Source organism: Pan troglodytes, chromosome 17 (assembly GCF_028858775.2).
Source record: "Pan troglodytes isolate AG18354 chromosome 17, NHGRI_mPanTro3-v2.0_pri, whole genome shotgun sequence".
Classification (NCBI taxonomy): domain Eukaryota; kingdom Metazoa; phylum Chordata; class Mammalia; order Primates; family Hominidae; genus Pan; species Pan troglodytes.
The window spans coordinates 25,731,120-25,752,619 of record NC_072415.2 but is presented as its reverse complement, the minus strand read 5'-3'; the positions used below and the strand labels follow the sequence as shown (position 1 = coordinate 25,752,619).

At 40.2% G+C, this 21,500-nt stretch overlaps 1 protein-coding gene across 2 annotated transcripts in view; it reads right to left on the bottom strand.

Annotated features, from left to right (window-relative positions):
• Window positions 1-2,715: 2,715 nt before the first annotated feature.
• The window catches only part of AKAIN1 (A-kinase anchor inhibitor 1), a 53,482-nt gene continuing 34,697 nt past the window's right edge, over window positions 2,716-21,500 (bottom strand). For both annotated transcript variants that reach the window (XM_009433712.5, XM_054672362.1), the window contains exon 2: window positions 2,716-3,644. In XM_009433712.5, the coding sequence (XP_009431987.1) occupies window positions 3,451-3,644 (194 nt within the window). In that variant the 3' untranslated portion in view covers window positions 2,716-3,450. The remainder of the gene's footprint in view (window positions 3,645-21,500) is intronic.

Sequence of the window (21,500 nt, the reverse complement as noted above, 5' to 3'; positions counted from 1 at the left end):
TAAAGAACTGCTGGAGACTGGGTAATTTATAAAGGAAAGAGGTTTGATTGACTCACAGTTCCACATTGCTGGGAGGGCTCAGGAAACTTACAATCATGGCAGAAGGCAAAGGAGAAGTAGTCACCTTTGTCACAGGGCAGCAAGACGGAGTGAGTGCAATCGGGAAATGCCAGATGCTTATAAAACCGTCAGATCTCATGAGACTCACTCACTTTGATGAGAACAGCACAGGGGAAACTGCCCCCATGATCCGATTACCTCCACCTGGTCCCAGCCTTGACATGTGGGGATTGTGGGGATTACAATTCAAGGTGAAATTTTGGGTGGGGACACAGCCAAACTATATCAAGATTTCTCAGGCTACACCTTAGTTTGAGGTTGTGGCAATGAGATAAATGAGGGAATTTGTACTAATATCTTTCGAAAACTTTCACATGCTCAAGAAAGATGTTATTACCATAATTTCCTCTTTCCTGTCTCTACATCTGTTTTGGTATTATAGGGGCTAAACTAGTTTCAGATTTTTCATAGATTTTATTCTTTTACTGTATTTTACTAGACTAAGCTATTACAGTGGATAAATTAAAGATCTCTCTCTTTTGTATTGTTTTATCATAGAAACCTTAAAACAGCCTGGAAGATGGCCAGTTACTCATCTTTGAATGGCATAAATTCAATGATTATTTTTAAATGATAGATTCATTTCTTTGTAACCTGAAATTCCACCATAAAGGAAACCTAAACGGCTAAAAAATAAATAAGAAAAGAAATGAAGGGAACGAGTTAGTCATTTTGCATCAATTTACAATACTGTTTGCACTGAACAGATGATTACAGCAGAGCAAAGTAACATGAAAGGATTTCTTTCTTTAGATCCACCCTAGGGGCAGGCAACAGAAAAGATGAACAGCTGAACACACAGAGATGGGAAGCCTGTGTATGTAGTAAATCAGAAAGATAAAGGACACTAAGTAAATGTTCCCACTCATTTCTGAAACTAAAAGCTGTGATCTGGTTTATGATGATAATCAAGTGGAAATCCACTTTAATCCTATCTCAAATGAAGTTCTGTAGGCCCCTTGTAAAATCTAGTAACTTTTTCTTCATACTGAAAGATCTGTAAAAGTTTATAGGTCTTTAACTCGTTTGTTTTTATGACTGAGCTTTCTTAGAATTTTGCCAATATGGCACCTACCTATTGAGGACAGGGGTTGCTGAACTTCCTTTTGTCCTCCCAACAACTTAGTCATATCTCTGTTCCTTGCTGTCGATTTTCCATCTCAAAAATTATGGCAGACACTCTACCTTCCAGACCCACTTACCTTGAATTTTTTAGATCAAAAGACCACTTCTTAGCATACATCCTTTTCTCTTCAAGCCTCAGGACCCACCATCCCATGGCTGTCCTCATACAGTCACAGTGAAGGGCCCATTAAGGAAGCACTTCCCCTGGTCATGATATCTAGGGGTTTGAAAATAGCCTTGGAAGTCTCGTGGTTCCAAATAATGGTAAGATCCACGTACAAAATGAGCCAAACGGCAGAGTCTAGAAAACTTTGCTTAAAATATTTCAAAGCTGTATGTGTTTTATTTATAAATAACATTTAGACACAGAGGTCAATAAGATGTTCCAAAAATTCCCAATTTTTTAGTACAGACACATCAGAGAGGAAAAATAGTATGTGTATATGTTTCTGTCACTTGACAGCAAAAACAAAGGCTGGTCATATCCAGATATCTGAGTAGACATAGTACCAGATCACTTACAAACTACAAGCATTAGATTTATTTATTTATTTTATTTGTGGCACTCCTGAATAATTTCCCTGAATACCTTCATTCTCACTATGTATGCTATGCAATTATATCACATCAGTTATATGACTTTTGGTCGACTTAAACTCACTCTTCACTTGGCATGAATTCTGCTAAAAGAAATACTTGTGAGTAAACAATCTTTAAATTTTAAGCCCTTCTGCTTCCTTCTCCTTCCATGTTTCCTGTGAATTTATTCCACCTGTGCACTGTGGGAGACAGCATAACAAAGCTGGTAAGATATTTTTCATTCATTATCTATTATCCAACTATTTATTCTAGAAACTGTAGCATATTGGAATTTTAGAAGTATATCTTAATATCAGTCACAATTTATACCCGAATACTTTGCTTTAAAAAAAAATCAAATGTAGATATTGATACTCTGAAACCAGAAGGTTTTTAACCAAGGTCAAATTCTTCCTCTGTCCCCAATAGCGCCAATTCAATAACTTTTGTGAAGCCCAGGAAATGGGACTGTAGATACTCCAGAAATATGTGCATTATCCTCACAGAAGTGGAGCAGGGATTGATCCTGTTGCTGCACAGATAACTTTATTACACGTGTACGCACACATATCTCTGTCACTGCATTCAAAACACTGTCACTTTACTGTCCCCATTGTGTTCTCATGTATTCCTGACCTGTATGATTTTCATAATCTCAAAAAAAAAATTAATGTGTGGATGGGAAAAGTTAGTAAGGTCCTAATGCAAATGCATAGCCTAGTGGCAAAACAGCATTCGTAAGGACCCCAGAATCCCTTCCAAGGATGTTGCACCCCATGATCAGCCCCAAGTGTAAGTCTCTTAACGATAGGCAGCTGTTGAAGAAATCTACAATTCTAGCCATTCTCCATGAGGCTGCTAAGGAAATGAGTCATTGGCAACTCACATGTGTAGACTCGCTTGTCTTATTTTATTTAATCTTGAGATGAGAAAAGAAATCCATAATATTCCCAAAAGATTTCTACACAGAGCATAAACACCAATTATGAAATCATTCAGAGAATTGAGACTAAAGGACTGAGTTCTTGAGAAACTTAAACTCCTCCCTTTCTTAAAATAACATAAATATTAGCAAATGCGTTGGTATGGTCCCGAGGGACTCAGCCTTAGAATTTCCCTTTTCTTAATTTGATCTTAGACCTGAACCCACTTAAAGCCTTCAATTTCACATTTGAAGGTAACTAAAACTCCATTCCCTCACCTTTCTAGCATGTCTTTTTAATATATCATAAAGAACTCAGTACTGTATTCAGTATTTCAGCAAAAAGGCTGCTTGTTAAATTCACAGAAGGAACGCATAAAAGGCAGAAGTAAATAAACGAGACATAGAATTCTTTTTTTCAAATAAAAGAACTTTAAAAATAAATTGGCCTGCAAAACTACTTTTGCAATTACAGTGTCATATTTGGCCCCACTATGTCTCAGAGGCACTGCATAAATATGAACAGAATCGTCTAATGCACTTTTTCAAAACAGTGCTTCTCAGCCAGGGGCTAGTGCGAATTCATTCTACAGCTAGGTGCCGGTGACACTTCGGTTTGCTTTACTGGCAACATTTTGGAGATGCGTCCTATACTAAGAGGAAGGCTAGAAACCAAGCACATGTCAAGAGCCAAATCCACCATGTTACTTCTTTTCGTTCTTCTTGGTTAACTCCCCAACGGCCAGTTGGATGTGGTCCCGGTTGTCACTGATTCTCTCTTCTCTGCGCTGACTCTCCTGGGAGACTTGCTGCACAGCTTGCAGGATTGCATTCTGCACAATCTGTTTGCTGGCATTCTGCAGCTTCACCTCTTCAGGCTCATTTCCAGGTTTCTCACCTAGCCAAAAACATGAAAAGGAGGGGAAAAGGAGAGAAATTAATTTCAGGAATGTGAGAGGGAAAGGTAGGGGAGAAAGATGGGAGGGAAGAGTGAGACTGTAAGAACACACTGGAGTGGACCAGTTAACTATGAGAAGCCCACTAGAGCACATACAATTGGGGAATTGGTCTCAGGACATGCTGTGGATACCAAAGTCCTTGATAGAAAATGACCTAGTGTTTGCATATAATCTACACACATCCTCCCATACACTTAAAGTCATCTGCAGTTACTTATAATACCTAATATAATATAAATGTAATGTAAATAGTTGTTATACTATATTTTAAAAATTGTATTTTTTTCACTGCTGTACTGTTATTACTTTTATTGGGTTTTTTCCAATATTTTTCTTCCATGGTTGTTTGAATCCTAGGATCCTCAGCTGCTAGAGAGACAGTTTCTAGAAAAGAACAGACCGTTGCCCTTTCGCACCTTCCCCACTTCCTTCAGGAAATGAAGACATTAACGCCTTCAGGTGTTGCATTCATCTTCCAGTAAGCATGAAGATGAAAGCCAACATTCTGGGCATGGCTGGGCAGAAAGAAGCAGACTAATTTTGAAGGCAACACTGAACATCTGTACCAGCCCTGGGCCACGTACTTCTGGGCATTCATGTATGTGATGAAAGTATTTTCTTTCTGTTTAATCCAACATTATTCAGGTTTTATGTTACTTGCAGCCAAATACATGCCTAGTGTATATAACCTCGCTGGGGCTGGAGAACAGATGATGACTGAATCCATATCAAGGTCAACTTTGCTCCTATAATAGGATCACAACCAGTGAAACTATCTGAAGCTGCCCACTGTGATCTAGAGCGGGCACTGGCAAACTTTTTCATCAGAACCTGCCCCCCTCCCCGCCTGGTGATCTAGAGCAGGGATTGGCAAACTTTTCTTTAAAGAACCAGATAGGAGATAGTCTAAGTTCATGGGTTGTACAATTTCTGGAACAACTACTCAACTCTGCTGTTGTAGCATGAAATCAGCTATGGATGAGTGCATATGGCTTTCATTCAATAAAACTTTATTTACCAAAAAAACAGACCACAGGCCAGATTTGGCCCATGGGCCAGTTTGTCAACCCCCAATCTGGAATGGTGGGAACTTTCTAATTAGAAGGCAAGGCAGTCTACCCAGCACTGATTCTCTGCTTTCTTTCTTAGTTAAAAACAAAATCTTAATTTTATTTGAGTAGTTATGTAACTAGGCATAGCTAAGTTCTGTGGTAGAAGTGGAAGTTCATTTAGTAAAAATTCTGGAAAAGGGATGTAGAAGGGTAAAGTCAGATAAAGGCCTTTTGTCCTCTCCCCATCCTATTGCCTGCAACTCTGACCTGATAGTTATTACAAGGGCCAGAGCCATTAGAACCATTAGAATACAAACTGTTTTCAGGGATTTCAGAAGGAAAAGAAGGAGCTTGGTATCCAATGACCAAGAAGCCACCATATCAGTTCTCAGATGCCCACCTCCAGGCCTCTTTTTATGTTAGAAAAAAGTAATATACCTTGTTTAAGGCAACTGCTCTTTTGTATTTTTTTAATTGTGCAGCAGATGTAATACGAACTCATGCATGGTAGACTGATCATGAATCTACCATTTGGTTGAAGTGCGATCTGGAAAACCCTAAATCCCACCTATTTATATTTATAGTGGTAAACAGAATGGACATCATTTCTTATTTAAAATAATCTTTTTGGATATTTCCTCTACACGAATATGCTCACTACCATGAAGATGTATTTAAAATTGGAGGGATGACGTTCACTGGGGTTGATTCATTAACAACAGAATTTATACACCTAAGAGGAAACATCACAAAAGATAATACTGAGTAATTCTAGAAGATCAGACAGTTCTTATCCATTAAGACTTATGATCTTCATTTATTGAGCATTTTTATCCATCCATTGAGGGATTTGCAATCTAGTGAACAAAGCAAGATAAACCTATTGACAGCGAAGAACAATATTTTAAAAAACAGGATAAAATGATCAATCTACACCAAACTGAGCAGAGGAGTCTGGAGGCATGAATTGCAATAGACTGAAGCTGTGAAGTGGCCAAGAAGAATAGAAATTTTTCTATATGAAGAGTCATGAAGGCATAGCTATCAAGAATATGTGTTTTGAATCACTTCAGAGATTTCAAGTCCTTTGTGCCACTTGCATTCATGCAATCTTGGGTAAGATACTTCACCTCAGTAAGCCTCTTTGCATATCTGTAAAATGGGCAAGTGTCATTAATTTAGGTTGGTTGTTGGAGAATTAACCGACATAAAGAATATTCAGCAGTCAGTGTGGTCCCTAACACATAGTAAGCATTTGTAAGTGTCCACCATTGTGTGTTAGGGAATAGACTAAGCTGTTGTAACTGAGAAACTCAAAAATAGGACAGCTCACACAAGAGAAATTCATTGCTCTCTCGTGTAACAGTTCAGAGGTACTCCAGTGTGTAAGTAGCTCTGCTGCATGGGTTATCTAAGGACTCTAACTTCCTTATATCTTACTGCTCTGACCTTTTTTATAATATTGCCCTCATTTACCTGAGTGAAGCTGGTTAACCAATATCCCATGTGGGACCAAAAGAGAGCAAAAGAGAAAATGGAGGGCAAGCAATTTCTTTTTAAAGAGTTGTCATAAAGGTTGCAAACATCACTCTTCTGACACTCTATTGAGGGAAACTTAATTACATGGCCACGCTTAGCTATGTGGGAGGCTATGAAATACATTCACAGGCTGGGCAGCCATATGTCTTTCTGAAATTCAAGGAGGGACCAGGTGCAGTGACTCACAGCTGTAATCCCAGCACTTTGGGAGGCCGACATGGGCGAATCATTTGAGCTCAGGAGTTTGAGACCAGCCTGGCCAACATGGCGAAACCCCATCTCTACTAAAACACAAAAAAATTAGTCTGGCGTGGTGGCGAGCACCTGTAGTCCCAGCTGCTTGGGAGGTTGAGGTGCAAGAATCGCTTGAACCTGGGCGGCAGAGGTTGCAGTAAGCTGAGATCATGCCAATGCATTCCAGCCTGGTTGACAGAGTGAGACTCTGTCACAAAAAAAAAAAAGTAAAATAAATAAAAATAAAATTCAAGAAGGTTCTAATGCTAAAACAAATAAGCCATTAAGGAGTTCAAAAAATTACTTCCAAGCAAAGCCAAGGCTACATTGAAAAGGTAGAATACAGTATATACTTGCAGCAGGACAAATGCGAAACCCAGGTTGCTCTGTCTACTACCACTGTACAGTGTATAAGTGTAAGGACAAACAAAAACAATTTCAAAAGGTTTAGGCTTGCTCCTAGAAAAAGTATCTTAGCCAAACTAGATGCGTGTTAACTCTCACTGCCCTCATTACCACTTCGTTTTGGGTCATATATATCTACCTGCAGGGGAGGTTGTGGGACAAAGAGAGCAGCGAAGCCTGGAGCAGAGAAAGAGAGGGATTAAGGTTGGGAGAAAAGCCACCCAGAGCACTTAACAGATAATACATGCGAAATAAAAAGCTGCACAAAGCACACATACTACTTGTGTGTTAGGCTCTTGGGTATGCGAGGAATAATATTCTCTTCCGTTACCTTAAGCTATGGTAGAGGGGAGGGGACCATGAAAATAGAGATACAAATGTCGTAGCCAAGTGTCCAGGAACTGTTCAGCTGAGCTTCATATTACAACTCAGATATTGGAAAAATCCAGTATACTCCAGTTATTGTACCACCTAGGTTATCCTCTGCCATGAGCGAGCCTCATCTCTCCATCTGCTGCTACCAACCAAGCACCTCTCCGCTTCTTCTAGAATCTCTCTGACTTTATGCATTCACTCACTCTTATTTCTGCATATTCATGACGTGCATTGCTTCATGACTGTACATATCTCCTTCCCTCTGAGGTCATTCCAGCTAAGTTCCTGGCCAATGTTCTTGCAACTGACTGACCTTTGCCATATCTTCAGTTGAAATTCCTGAGAGAGAGAGCCTAATAGACTCACCATATATCACCATTATCCTTATAAAGCAGCACTTTTATACCAGGCAGCGTTTTATTTTTGTTTTTGTTTTTGTTTTTTTCTGATGGGGTCTCACTATGTTGACCAGCTTGGTCTCAAACTCCTGGGCTCAAGCAATCCTCCAGCCTCAGACTCCCAAGTACCTGGGACTACAGGCACACTCCACCACACTAGGCTCCAGGCCACTTCTTAAGCCAGCAATAGGTTGAATAACAAGGTTTATTCTGGCCCAATTTGCTGTGGCCAAAAAGTTCGGATCAAGAGGTGGGAACACAGCTACTTAGGAGGAAGGAACCACTTAGCTCCATTGTCTTGGCAAAGCATCCTGGAGAGCAGGTGTTCACAGGTTAGTCTCTGTGCGGCACCACACTCATACCTCCTGGCGTTCCTATGGCATTCACTTGTAAGGACAAGATATTTGAGAAACTCCTGATGGAGTCTCTTATAATAATACAAGTACCATGTGAGGAAGTACACTACAACCAACAGAAGGCAGGGCCAGCCACCCAAATCCTCAAAGACTCACCATTGATTTCTATGCACTGAATTCACTTCAATGTAATGAATCACTTAGTGTCACAGGCAGACTGTTGCCTAGTTTTAAATGATGCAAACATCCTCTAGCCTAATTAGCATTTACAACATCATTTTCATGTTTCACAAAAAAATGAGGAATTGATTTAATTGGCTATAAACTCTTAAATGCCCAATATAAATAAACCAAAATCGAGAACGTGGTGTAACTGAATTTGTCTTCAGTGTCTTTCCACCTCGGATTGTTACTTGCCTCTCCTCATCCCCAGGCATCCACATGGTCCTGCTTCTCTATGATCACCCAGTGCTCCCCCATGGGGATCCGGCCTTCCACAGACCACTGTGAGCTCTGCAGCTCCCCACCACGCCCCTCAGAACTTTCTGCCCCATATCCCATTCATGCCTCTCCAGTGGAAGGTGTCTAAGGAACTCAATTGCAATATGGTTAATAATTGGTCTAATTTCTTACGTATAAGTATTAAAATTGTGCTTCTAATGACCATTGGATGACCATCCTGATAAAAACTTACATCAATTTTCCCCCCAGAACCTAAGTGTCATTTACTTGTTTTACATTAGCCCTGTTATATTCCAGTGAGGCAGGTTTTGGAAAAGGTCAGTGTTCCATTTTGAGACAGACTCTGGCTAGTTATTTTTTTCTAGATTGCACAGATAGGGCACCAGAGGTTGTATCACAAATGGCATCTCTATCTCTCATCTCTCCCCACTGACTCACTAAGTATGCAAATTACAGAAGTCCCTCCCAGGGCAAGACAGGACTCCAGCACCACTCCCTGCACACACACTGTAATACACAGGGCTGCTGCTGGTAAACAGGGAGGAATTATTTTATCTCCCCTTCTGATGGCTTGAGACTGCAAAGATAGTATGATCATTTATCAATGATGAGCACATGGAACACAGAGAACAAGAACTAATTCTGGGCCCTTTAATAATAGAATGATAGTTTTTTCTTTCAGCTCTGGAACTACAGGAATTTTCCCTGAAGGACCAGATGTTAAATCTCACTCATCTACACCAACTGCAAATAAAGCAAACCCAGGAGCCCTGCTTTGCTACCAAGCAAGCTAAAGTTACATGAGTTCCCAGCAATGAAAAGCCACAGCCCCTGAGCTTCCAGCTTGCTGCTAGCCCAACTGAGCATGCTATTCCCCTGTGCACCATTACCAAATCAGAAGCATTTTAGGTAGATTTGAGATGCAGAAAGCAAGACAGCTATCAGCAGGCATAGGACATTTCTAAGTCATATTTGAGTGATACTGTCTATTACCACCGCCACCCTTATCAGATCAGATACAGGGAATTAAGAATCACCCCTGACTCTACCTACAATGGCCAGTCACATTATGTCATAATGTAGCCAGCTACTCTTATAAATTATATGGAGTTCTTTATTAAAACATCCTAGACAACAAGATGACATGAATCAGAAAGATATTTATGGAGGACCTACATGTATGGTACTATGGAGAATAACATAGGCCACTAGGCCAAAATGTTTCACTGATACATATATTCATTCATAAAAGAATTACAAAGCACTTACTACATGACAAACACTAGGCTAGGTATTGGAGACTAAAATGTTGAGCAGAACAGTCATAGCCCCTACCCTATGTGAGCTTACAATCTAGAAGAGTCAGATGTTAACCAGCTAATCAGCTGGGTTTATAATTGGGAGCTATGACATGTGCTATGAAGGGAGCATGGGGAGCATACTGAAACCATCCCCACAAGGTTGACAGGAATTGAATGCCAGGCTCTGGACAGAAATATAATTAAGCATCAGTCAGGCTGCGCTCTGGCCTGCTTACTTGATGCTGAAAGTCACTCAACACTAGATACTGCCAGTGCATCCCGTTGTTCCTACAGACAGGATAGCTGACATTACAATAATGAGGTTTTTGTTTAAGGATCACTTAACAGGTTTTTCAGAACCCAAATTCTAGCAAAATAGTGGATGCCAACCCACACAGAGGAACAGGATCGGTATGAGAATGCAACATCTTCATCCTCCTGTCCCATGACTTCACCCTGCACTCTTTGACCAATCAACTATCTCCAAACACTTCAGCCCACTCCACACCCTTAAAATCCATAGCCCTAATCTCCTTGGGTAGACAGATTTGAGGTTTCCTCCTATCTCCTCATCAGCAGCTCTACGATTAAACCTGTTTTCCTCTGTTGCAACCCAGTGTCTCCACGTATTGACTTGCCATGTGCATCAGACAATGAACCTGTTATGATTACAATACCACAAAGGGAATTCATCTAATTTAGGTGTCAGGGAAAGATGTCCAGAGAGGGGACTTAAGGATTAATGAACATTAACTGATAAAAGGAAGGTGCTGGGAGCAGGAAGGCAAGAACATTACAGGCAAAAAGATCCACCCCTGAGTGGCAAGTCCCTGATCTGTGTAACAAAAGCAGGGCCGGAGAGGAACTCAAGGCAGCCTGAGTGGCTAGTGCCCACCAGGGAGGGAGACGGGCGATGGCGCTGAAGAAAGGAGGCCAGCCTGGGCCTAGGGTCCCGGGGAGGTATCAGAGCCTTTTTCTGATAGTAAAGCAGCCATGTTTCCTCATATCTGTGCCACCCAGCATAGCTTCAGTAGTCTGAGGAGAGTTACATAATTAAGGCAAGAATATGCAACATTTGGAGAAGGCCTTGAAACACAGATGGACTTTGGAAAGGCCAAGGGGAAAAGGAAGTGAATTCTTGCCCTGGCCTTGAAGGGCAGGGCAGACAAGCGGCTGGTTGACTAACAGGGTCATGGAAAGCTTTTATGTGCAGAGCTGCTGAATTATTTTAGAACGTAATTTAAATGATACAATATTACTGGATTGTAATTCCTTAAGGAAGCCATAAAAATGGTGCCAATAAAACTTGCAAAGGAAAAGACAATTTTACTCTAGGAATCAAGATGCTTATTGAGTTATTTTGGCCAAGAAAAAGCAAAGTTAATTTTGAAGGAAAGAAAAATAACAAAACAAGCAATAAGATGGATCTAATTTACCAGCTATGAATACCAGTTACAAAGCTATGTCAATTAAGAAAGTGTGATAATAATACAGGGATACAAAAATTGACCAGTACATTAAAGAGTCCAGAAACAACCACACAGATATATGGAACACCTGATTTATGGAAAACATGACACTGTTGTATAGTAGGGAAAGGACAGTATTTTCAGTCTTTAGGGCTTGGCCAAGTAGTTATTCATACAGAAAAATAATGAAAGTAACTACTTCATACTGCACACAAAAAATTTCCAAATGGATTTCATATCTAGATCTGAAAAGTAAAATAATTTGGAGCACAGAGGATTTTCAAGACAGTGAAACAACTCTGTATGATAGATACTATAATGATGGACACGTCATTGCATATTTGTCTAAACCCATAGAATGTACAACACCAAGAGTAAACCCTATTATGAACCGTGGAGTTTGGGTAATTATGATGTGTCAGTGTAGGTTTAACTGTAACAAATGAACCATTCTGTGGGGGATGTAGAAAGGGGGAGGCTGTGAATGTGTGGGGGAAGGGGGCATATAAGAAATCTCTGTACCTTCTGCTTAGTTTTGCTATGAACTTAAAACTGCTTCACACCTGGAAGCCTAGACTTTGGGAGGCTGGGGCGGGAGGATCACTTGAGTCTGGGAGATCGAGACCAGCCTAAGTAACATTGTGAGACCCTCATCTCTATGAAAAATTAAAAAATAAATTTATAAAAAGTAAAGCAATCAACTTTTAGAAGAATATCTTTGTGACCTGGGAGTGGACAAAGATTTCTTAAACGGGACACAAAAAGCAACAACCATGAAGAAAAAATTGGACAAATTGGGCTACATTAAAATAATTGGTTTTCACCAGGGAAACACACACTTGGAAAAAGACTTTTCACTGGAGGTAGAGGCACAGAGAATGCTTATGAAAATACTGTCTTGGAAATCCTTTAAATATTTCCTTTTTCTGAGCACGTAGATAACAACCAAGACTGTGTTATGAGTTCAGAGAGACTTAAAAGGCTGTTCTAACCACCACATACATTTCTGCAAAATTCAGCAGAAATGTAGGTTTTCCTCCTTTTACCCCCAAGAGACTCAGAAATCAAACTCCTCCCAGGAGTTTCTTTTTTCTTGCAGTCAGTAGGAACTCTAGAAAATCTATGAAATGAGAAATAAGAATGAAATCCTAAGCCTCCCCCAACCAACTGAACAGACCCCTTCTTGGCCAAGGGGACCCCAAAGTAACCTGGGAAACTGAGTTCTGGACCCTGATGGGATGGGAGGTGGGACACGCCTTGTTCTATCTCCTCCCTCGCCAACCCCTTTAGGCTTTCTTCCCTAACGGTTAAACAGAAACTAGCCCTCTCAAGAGACTCCACCTGATGTCAGTCAATCAACTGATGCTGCCCCTCCCTTTTACGTTTCAACAAAACAACCAGCTAGGATTCCTCCTGTCATCTAGGCTGGAGTTCAGCGGCGCTAGCTTGGCTCACTGCAGCCTCAACCTCCTGGAAGCGATTCTCCCGCCTCAGCCTCCCAACTAGCTGGGACTACAGGCGCCCGCCACCACGCCCAGCTAATATTTTGTATTTTTTGTAGAGATAGTGTCTTGCCACACCACAGGGCTGGATTCTGTTTAACCCTTAGGGAAGAAAGCCTAATGGGGTTGGCGAAGGAGGAGGTATAACAAGACCTGTCCCACTTCCCATCCCATCATTGCCCAGGCTAGTCTCAAACTCCTGGGCTCAAGTGATCTGCCCACCTCAGCCTCCCAAAGTATTGAGATTACAGGCGCGAGCCACTGCACGGGCCAGCCTTCCTTTGGGATAAGAGACCATAGACCATGGAGTGGCTCCCGTGAGTCTATGCAGGCTGTGCAGTGAGGGTTTTGCATCCTGTGCTTCATCTTTTGATGTCAGGGGGCTGAAAACTCCACTCTGGGCTCATGCTAACTCGGTTGTATTTTGAAATCGGGACCCGGGAGAGGTATGAATCTCAATTGCGCATGCGTAGGTTTCTCTTTTCATAAATATTCATGACTCCTCCTGTAGCATATTGAATATGTATATCTGGCCTGCTTAGCCAGAATTCCTGTTCCCTGTGCCCCTCCCCGAAAGTGTCTGTTTCTGGCCTCTCATCCGCGGCTACACTGCCCAGGCGGTCAGCATGGCTGCCCTGCAGGCTGTAGCCCTCTATGAGAAACAAGCTCTCCTTTCCAAATGTATGAACCGTGTCATTCTTCAGCTGACAAACAGAAAGTTCAGGAAAAGCAATCCAGAGCCACCAAACCACCAGGCTGGCCCGAACTCAGGACTCCCAGATGCAGGAGTCTGCTATTTATAGGGGCAGCAAAAGTAGACACTGTGTGATCTCATGTGCTAAAGGAAGCCACAGTACCAAGGTCCTAATAGAATGCAAGGCAAATTTTGGAAGCCAGAGGCTTGCATACTTTCTTTCCCACTGCAGGACCTTCCGTAGCCTCTGCTATGTCCTAGTGGTGGCCTCCTGGGGGACCAGGACATCGGAGGTAAGAAGATAGGGAAAATCCTTGACTCATGAGACAAGGGCTGTTTTTATTTTATCAAACATACTTAGAGTAACTAGTACATCCACAGCACTTTCTGACAACAAAAACTCTTACTAGGCCATTTATAGATTCATCCTCCCAAGAGTTCCGAAGCAGCTGGAAATGGAGTCCAGAGGTTTCCTGTCCCCACTCAGATAAGAATTACTGGACCGTATTACCAGAACTCTTAAATATTTAACGAAAGATTCTCAGTTCCCAGGCATGGTGAGGACATGCTCTCCCTTCCTGGGAAGGAAGGAGGGAGGGAACCAATATGAGCACTATGAGTGATTTTAAAGGAATCTTCAAAAACAAACAAAAAAAACACCCCCACCGTATGCCACTGTTCTCCCTGAAATAAACAGCGCAATCTTCACAATCACCATTTCTCTGCCAAAGAAGGAATCAAATTCCCAGATGTGACAAGTCATCAGAAAGTGCAAGTCTAGAATTTAACTAATCTCTCAAAAGTAATATTTAGTCCCTGGAGGAAGTGAGTATAGAGCGAGAATCTCAGGGGGCTAACCAGAGGAAAATTATCCTCTGCCATAAAATAAAATCCTTTCTACTCTCCTTGAAAGAACAGCTCCCAACCTTTTGAAGACGATTCCTTTGTAATGTCAAAATATTTCCCATATCCCTTCATGACACAATGACAGGAAGAGGCTATGAATTCAGTAATGCTTTTAGATGATTAATACTATTAATCACAACAGCCTCCATATTCAGTACATTTGAAAAATTGCAGGAGTTATGTGAGACAGTGTATTCCGAGTGCAGAAACTTTGAGGGGCAAATAAGGCACAACTGTGCTTTAAAGCAGCTCCATGGCCTGGGGGTCTTTCTTGCTCTCACACCAGGCTGGAGACATTAGAAGGAGCAATAAAAAGCAGGCAGATGTTGTAAACTAATTCCTAATGATGAATTTTCAAGGCTGTAATGGGGGTAGGGGACAGGACATGGTGTGAAACTAGAAGCCTTCCTCTAGCTATCCTCAATTTCTGGCCTCTCCTAAATAGTCACTCATAAACATTAATTAAATGCCTAACATCACTAGGTTTGCATAAGGCAGGCCGAGTTTTCACCATCAGGAACAATGTGATAACTAAGATTTTTTACAATTTTTAAGTATCATGAAATATTTTAAGATGTGAAATGATTAACCAAGATGAAGTATGAATTCTATTTTTTAAGTGGAAAACTGGAGGCTCAGAATATTGTTTGGAGTCACACATGGGATTAGATCTGTGTGCTCCGCACCCTGGGCCAGAGATCCTTCCATGACACCTTCCTGCTGCAGCTTCCGTCTTCAGGATAAGGAAGGAAAGCAAGGAGCTGGTGTCCAGACACAGAACCCAAAGATTATTTCCTTCTCTGCACAAAATGGAAAATATATAAATGTATCCCCTCACTTCTGTTTATGCTTCCATTTGCTCCACTCTCTCAAACAGCAGCTGGAGTAACTTTTTAAAAATGTAAATCCAATCTGTCATGCACCTGCACACAACTCTTCCTTGGCCTCCCATTGCATTTGGAAAGAAAGCTCAACCTCTCACCATGGGCCTCAGGGGCATGTGTGACCAGTCCCTGTCTTTTATGCAGCCTCGCGCCCTCACCCATCCTCTCACTTAGCAGATGTGGACTTTCCTATGACTCTGTACTCAATTCATCAAAGATAAAATCTAGTCATGCGTGTATGAATGACTCGTTACCACTTACTTTATTTTCTTAAAAAATTTTGACTTAGAAACTTTTTTTAAAATTATTAAAAATTTTTCAAAGATGGTGCCTTACTCTGTCACCGAGGCTGGAGTGCAGTGGCATGATAATGGCTCACTGCAGCCTTGAACTCCCACCTCATCCTCCTGAGTAGCTGGGACTACAGGTGCATGCTACTACCACCAGCTAATTTTTTTAATTTTTAATCTTTTTGCAGAGATGGGGTCTCACTATGTTGCCCAGGCTGGTCTCAAACTCCTGGCCTCAAGTGATCCTCCTGCTTCCACTTCCCAAAGCACTGGGATTACAGGTGTGAGACACCAAGCCCAGCTCTGTCACACCTTACTGTGGTATCTTGAACAAGTCAGCTTCCTCACCTCTAAAATGGGTACAATAATGGCACGCCCTCACAAGGTTGTTGCAGCCTGTGTCCCCTAGAGCATCTGCTCTCAAGGGGATGACCCCCTTTGTTCTCACTCAACATTGTCCCGTGTACCCAGTGCACAATCTGTAAGTATGGTTCAATGAGTGGCTGTGAAAGTCACTGTTTTCCAGTCTGTTCTTTCTTCCCCCACTTTCTCTGCTCCCATTAATTTTCTGCTCTTGGCCTCCTTTGCTATGTTTTGCTGATTCGCTGCAGTGAGAGTTAAGGCACAAGAGGAAGCAGCTGAGGAGACACTCCTTTGGTGCCAGCTCAGCCCCTCTGCATGAGAGACGGTGCAGAAAACACACTAGAACGTGAATATTAGAAAGGCTGCTCCAATTTCCAGGCCACATATGGCTAGGCCAATTAGCAGTTTCAAAATCTTACACCCAGTTCATCTCTGCCATCTCCTAGCTTCTTGTTTTCTCCCTCCTCCTCTTCCCTTTGCATGCCTGCAAACTTCTAAAGGGGTCAGTTCTCCACTCCCTCCATTTGGTTTCAAACACTACAGAACAAAGAAGTGTGAAAATAAGCTCTTTTCAGTTGGGTCCAGTGATGTTCCCAGATGATTTTGTTCCTGTTGGTCAACGATTTGCCATGACAACATTCTTCTCAAGCTTATAAACTTCCTGAACCCTGCACACATGGGTATGTATTGAACCAAGTCCTGCCAACACTCTGAGGCTCTGTAGTCATGAGCCTGTGCTGAGAAAGCCCTTGTCTTAGAGGCACTGGGTTTGAATCCCATTTCAGGGCCTTTTTGAGTTCACCTGAACAAGCCTTGGTTTTCTTACACCTAAACTACAAAATACAGGTGAAAACATCTGATTAATTTTTGAAGTAGATAAATGAGAATACGAGTCAACACTGCTTCACCTACAAATAGGATAAAGAATACAAAAATCTTGCTCCAGCCATGAGTTCCCTATCCTAGTATATGTGGCTTTTCTTTTATTATACCTTTTTTTTTTAATAACCATGAGAATGAGAATCTTGGCTCTTTTTACTGTGTTGGGGTTAATTAGAAAGAGAGAGCAGGTGGCTGGAAATAGAAAAGGAAGTGAAGAACAAGATCAGATGTTTTATGTCTTTTTTTTCCAGTGATATTTCAGAAGAAAAAAAGAAGCTGAAGAAAAATAAACCCAGACTTTAGAAGTATTTGTTAGAACTATGTGACAGGAAATTAATGTCACGTGTTTCACCCTGTGTCTCAGGGAGCCTCGGCTGCCACATTCAAAAACTCCAAGTCAAATGTATTGAGCTTTTGGTCTGAGAACCAGAAACGAAGACAAGAAGAAAGGGAGGTAAGAAGAGTTAGAGGAAGGGAGGAAAAGTTAAACAGTACCTTTGAGGATGCAAATTAGCTACCTTCAAATAAAATTAAATTACGTGTTATCTAACTGAAATTGTAGATAGTGGCTTAAAAGTTTCTAGCAAGCAAACTATGGTAAAATAGAAATTAATTATAGAAGACATAAGAACTGACTAGTTTAAGATACAAGAACTTAGAATGACAACACTGTCATTGTGCTGTCATTTTTGCCTTATTTAGTGAAAATAACAGCTGCATTTTTTCAATTCATCTTATTTTTTCATGAAACATTAAGTTCTTCAGCCACAAACTCTTCTAACATAATCTGTTAGTTGGTTTATCTGTTTAGCCACCACTCAATTTAAGAACTAGGCATTGGCCAGATCCTAGACGCCACCTGAGTACTGCTCTCCAATCGTGTCCCCTTAATCCTGTGAAAGATAAATCATCTCCAGAATTTTCTCACAATCATTTCCACGCTTTTCTTTAATATTTTGTCACAAATTTATATTGTTGTCTGTATCTGTGGTTTGATCATTTTTACTTCTATATAGCGCCCCATTTAATGAATAGACCACAATGTTTCCATTCCATCAGTAATAGAATTTGGCTTGATTCCAGTTTTTTAGCTATTATGAATGATTCTACCATTCTTGGCCTTGCCTACACATGTGCAGGAACTTCCAGAATCCAGAAATAGGAGTAGTTGTCTGCATTGTAGAGAATAATAAGCATGCTCAAATTCGCTAAGTATTGCCAACCTGTTATCCAAAGGAGGTCAGCAAATTTGCACTCTCCTCGGCAAGGAACCCTGTCATTGTTCAAAATTCTAACCAATACCTAGTATGTGTCATCATTTTAAAAGTTTCAGCCTGGTAACCATGCAATTATATTTCACGGATTTTATTTGCATTTCCCAGATAACTAATGAGGTTGAACATCTATTCAGAGATTGATTTATGATGATGATTCCCCTTTTTATGAGGTACCCGTTTAAGTTATGTGCCCATTTTTCTACTAGGTTGTTTTCCTTTTTCTTACTTTTTTATATATATTCCTTGTCAATTATATGTGCAGCAGATACTTCTATGGCCCTCTTTGTGGCTCAAAAAAAGAACCTCTGTGTTTCTCTTAATGAGCAGAAGTTTATTTTAATGTAATCAAATCTGGGATTTTTTTATTCATTTCTTGTTAATAATTTGTTGTGGTCTTGAGCTCTCTGTCCTGAGATCATGAAGTTGTTCTCCTCTATTGTCTTTTTAAAACTTTGCAATTTTGATTTTACATTTGGTACTTTAATCCATTTGGAATTGATTTTTGTGCATAGTGTGAGGTAAGGACCTGATTTCCTGTATTTTCGTATGAATAGTGAATTGCCACAGAATTATGTTTTGAGACATTTGGCTTTTCCCTACTGACTTGCCATGCCTCCTTCATTATAAACCAAGTATCCATATATGTGGCGGGCTGTTTTTAAATTATTTATTCTTTTCCATTGAACTACTTGACTTGCACCCATTTCTCTGTCTTAAATACTAGTACTTTATAAGCCTTAACATCTGGAACAGCAAGTCTCTCCATTTTACTATTTTTATTGAATAATATCGTAGCTAATCTTGGCCCTTTGAATTCCTATGTAAATTTGGCAATCAAAATATTAGGTTCAAAAACTGTAAAAACCTGTTGGGATTTTGGCAGGGACTCCATAGTTCCATGGAGCTTCACTGGCTTCACTTGGGAAAATTAGATCTTTCCATATTTTGTTCTTCGGCTCCATGTCCATAGTGTATCTGTCTATTTATTTAGATCTCCTTTAATTAAAAAAAATTATGTCTACAAAGATATTGTACATCTTTTGTTAAATTTATTCCAAGATACTTCACATCATAGTAAATTATATTTTTCTTTAAATTGTATTTTCTAAGTGTTTATTGTTAATGTATAGAAATGAAATAAATCTGTTATGTTAATTATTGATTTTAAATTCAGAAAACTCACCAACTTCTCTTAATTCTAATAATCTGTTGAAACTTCCATATACAATGATTGCATCTCCCAGTGATGACAACTTGCTGTCTTCCTTTCAATTTCTCCACCTTCTATTTATTTATTTACTTACTTACTTATTCACCTTTCTATGCTGGTTGGAGCCTCTATTAGAAGACTGAAAAAAAGTGGTGTTCCTATCTTGTTCTTAATCTCAGAGGAAAAGATTTTGCTATCCCAATATTAACTGTGATATTTTCTGGAGCTTTTGGTAGGTCCCACTGGTCAGTGTAAGAATTTCCTTTTTATTTCTTGCTGCCTAAGAATTATTTTTAATTAGAAATGCCTATCAAATTTTGTCAAATGTTTTCTCACATCCACTGAGATAAACGTATTATTTAATCTCATTGAATTTATTAATATTGCAAAGCACACTGGCCAATTTTCTAATGCTAACCAATCTTTAATTCTTTGGATAAACTCACTCCGGTGTGATCTATTACTCTTTTCATAGATTGCTGGATTTGTTTGCTAATAGCCACATGCAAATGAAGGGAATAGTTATAAAAGATGGAGCTCTTCAAGGTTTTTGGGAGATCTGAGAGGCGTATGTACCACAGACCAAAAACAATTGATACTGTAATGGATACTGAGAAGAGAAGGATTTATGTGTAAAAGGGCTAACTTGAGTCTGTATACTGTTAAAGAGATTATAAGGACTTAGGTCAAAATCAGTGAAAATAACAAATGATACAGTTGCATGGCCACATTTTCTCACCTGGCCTATTTACTACAATCTTCTCTTAGAAAGAAAACTCCAGAAATCAGGAAGCCAGAGCTAGGAAAGGTGGATCTCACTCTTCTGGTCCCCTAGGTAAGGATTCTGAGCAAGCTAGAAATCCTGCTGCTCTGACTGCTCTCTTGGCCCATGTCCTGGAGGGTTGGATCTGCTAGAGGAGGTAGATAATACCTGGAGTCATTTCAACTTCTATTCAGCATCTACTACAGGCCAGGCAACATGTCAGGCATTAGGGATATTGAGAAAATCCACATTTCCTGGTCCTCAAAATGTTCACCAAAGGCACAGAATATCTGGGAACTATGAGCAGGTCTTAACTCCCTAGCCTAGTTTAACTCATCTTTGAATCACAATAGAAATGCCTAGGATGACTATAAGGATAAAAATATGTAGTAAATATTCAAACTCTATGAAGAGTTCAGTGTGATGCGTGTGTGTGTGTGTGTGTGTAGCTGCTGGGCTGATTTCAAAAGCTACTGTGAGTTACAAATTCTAATTTTGCATATTTCTCTTTATAAAAAATAAATAAGCAATGACAGAAGTGTGAAGAGGAAATGGCTCACTCAGCCCTGGGAAAGCAGAGAACAAAGGGAAAAGTGATAAAGAGGGTGACCAGTTACAGGAAAGGTCAGGTCTAAGTGATAGCCTCAGGCAGGTCATGGAGCTTCTTGTTGGTTTGTGACTCTCAAAATCTAGTATCCATAAGAATCACCTAGGACTGATAGTTACAATGAAGATTCTCAGGCTCCACCCACAGAGATTCCAATTCAGTAGGTTTGGGATTCGGCTCAGGAATGTACATATTTAGCCATGACTGCAGGTAATTCTGGTGCAGGTTTCAGGCAGCCACCCTGTTCTTCAATGCTAACTTCAGCCTATACCCACAGACCGTGAGGAAATTTGGTAGCTAAGTGACTATTTTACAGCCTATTTAATTAATGGGCACAACGAAGCAGATGATTCAAGTCCCAAAGTGCAAGTTCTGCCTTTTCCATGTACTTAACCAGCTAATTGCCAAATCTGCACTGCATTTAGAGAAACAAGAGTCAAGCACTAATCTTCGAAAAGGTTTTAAACATTAGTTTGAAAATTCTGGATATTACTTATCTATCCCCTCTCCAGGCCTCAAACCAGGATTATGAAGATTAGTATCATTTCCAGGGTTTTCCTCTTTAATTATATTGAATGTAACAAAGCACCCAGGTTCGTGTGCAATATAAGAAATAACTTTTTGTTAAAGGGAAATGGAACTGCTATTCTGATAATTTTTGACTTGTTGAGAGATAGAAATAAACCAAGTGGAAAATATTCAAATTCTACTTTATTGTGAAGCCAAAAAATTACTGGTCAGAAACACTGTCAAATTACAAGCTCTTATCTATGGAAACATTTCCCCCCATATATGCTTGAAATTCCTTGTATGTTAAAGTCATGTT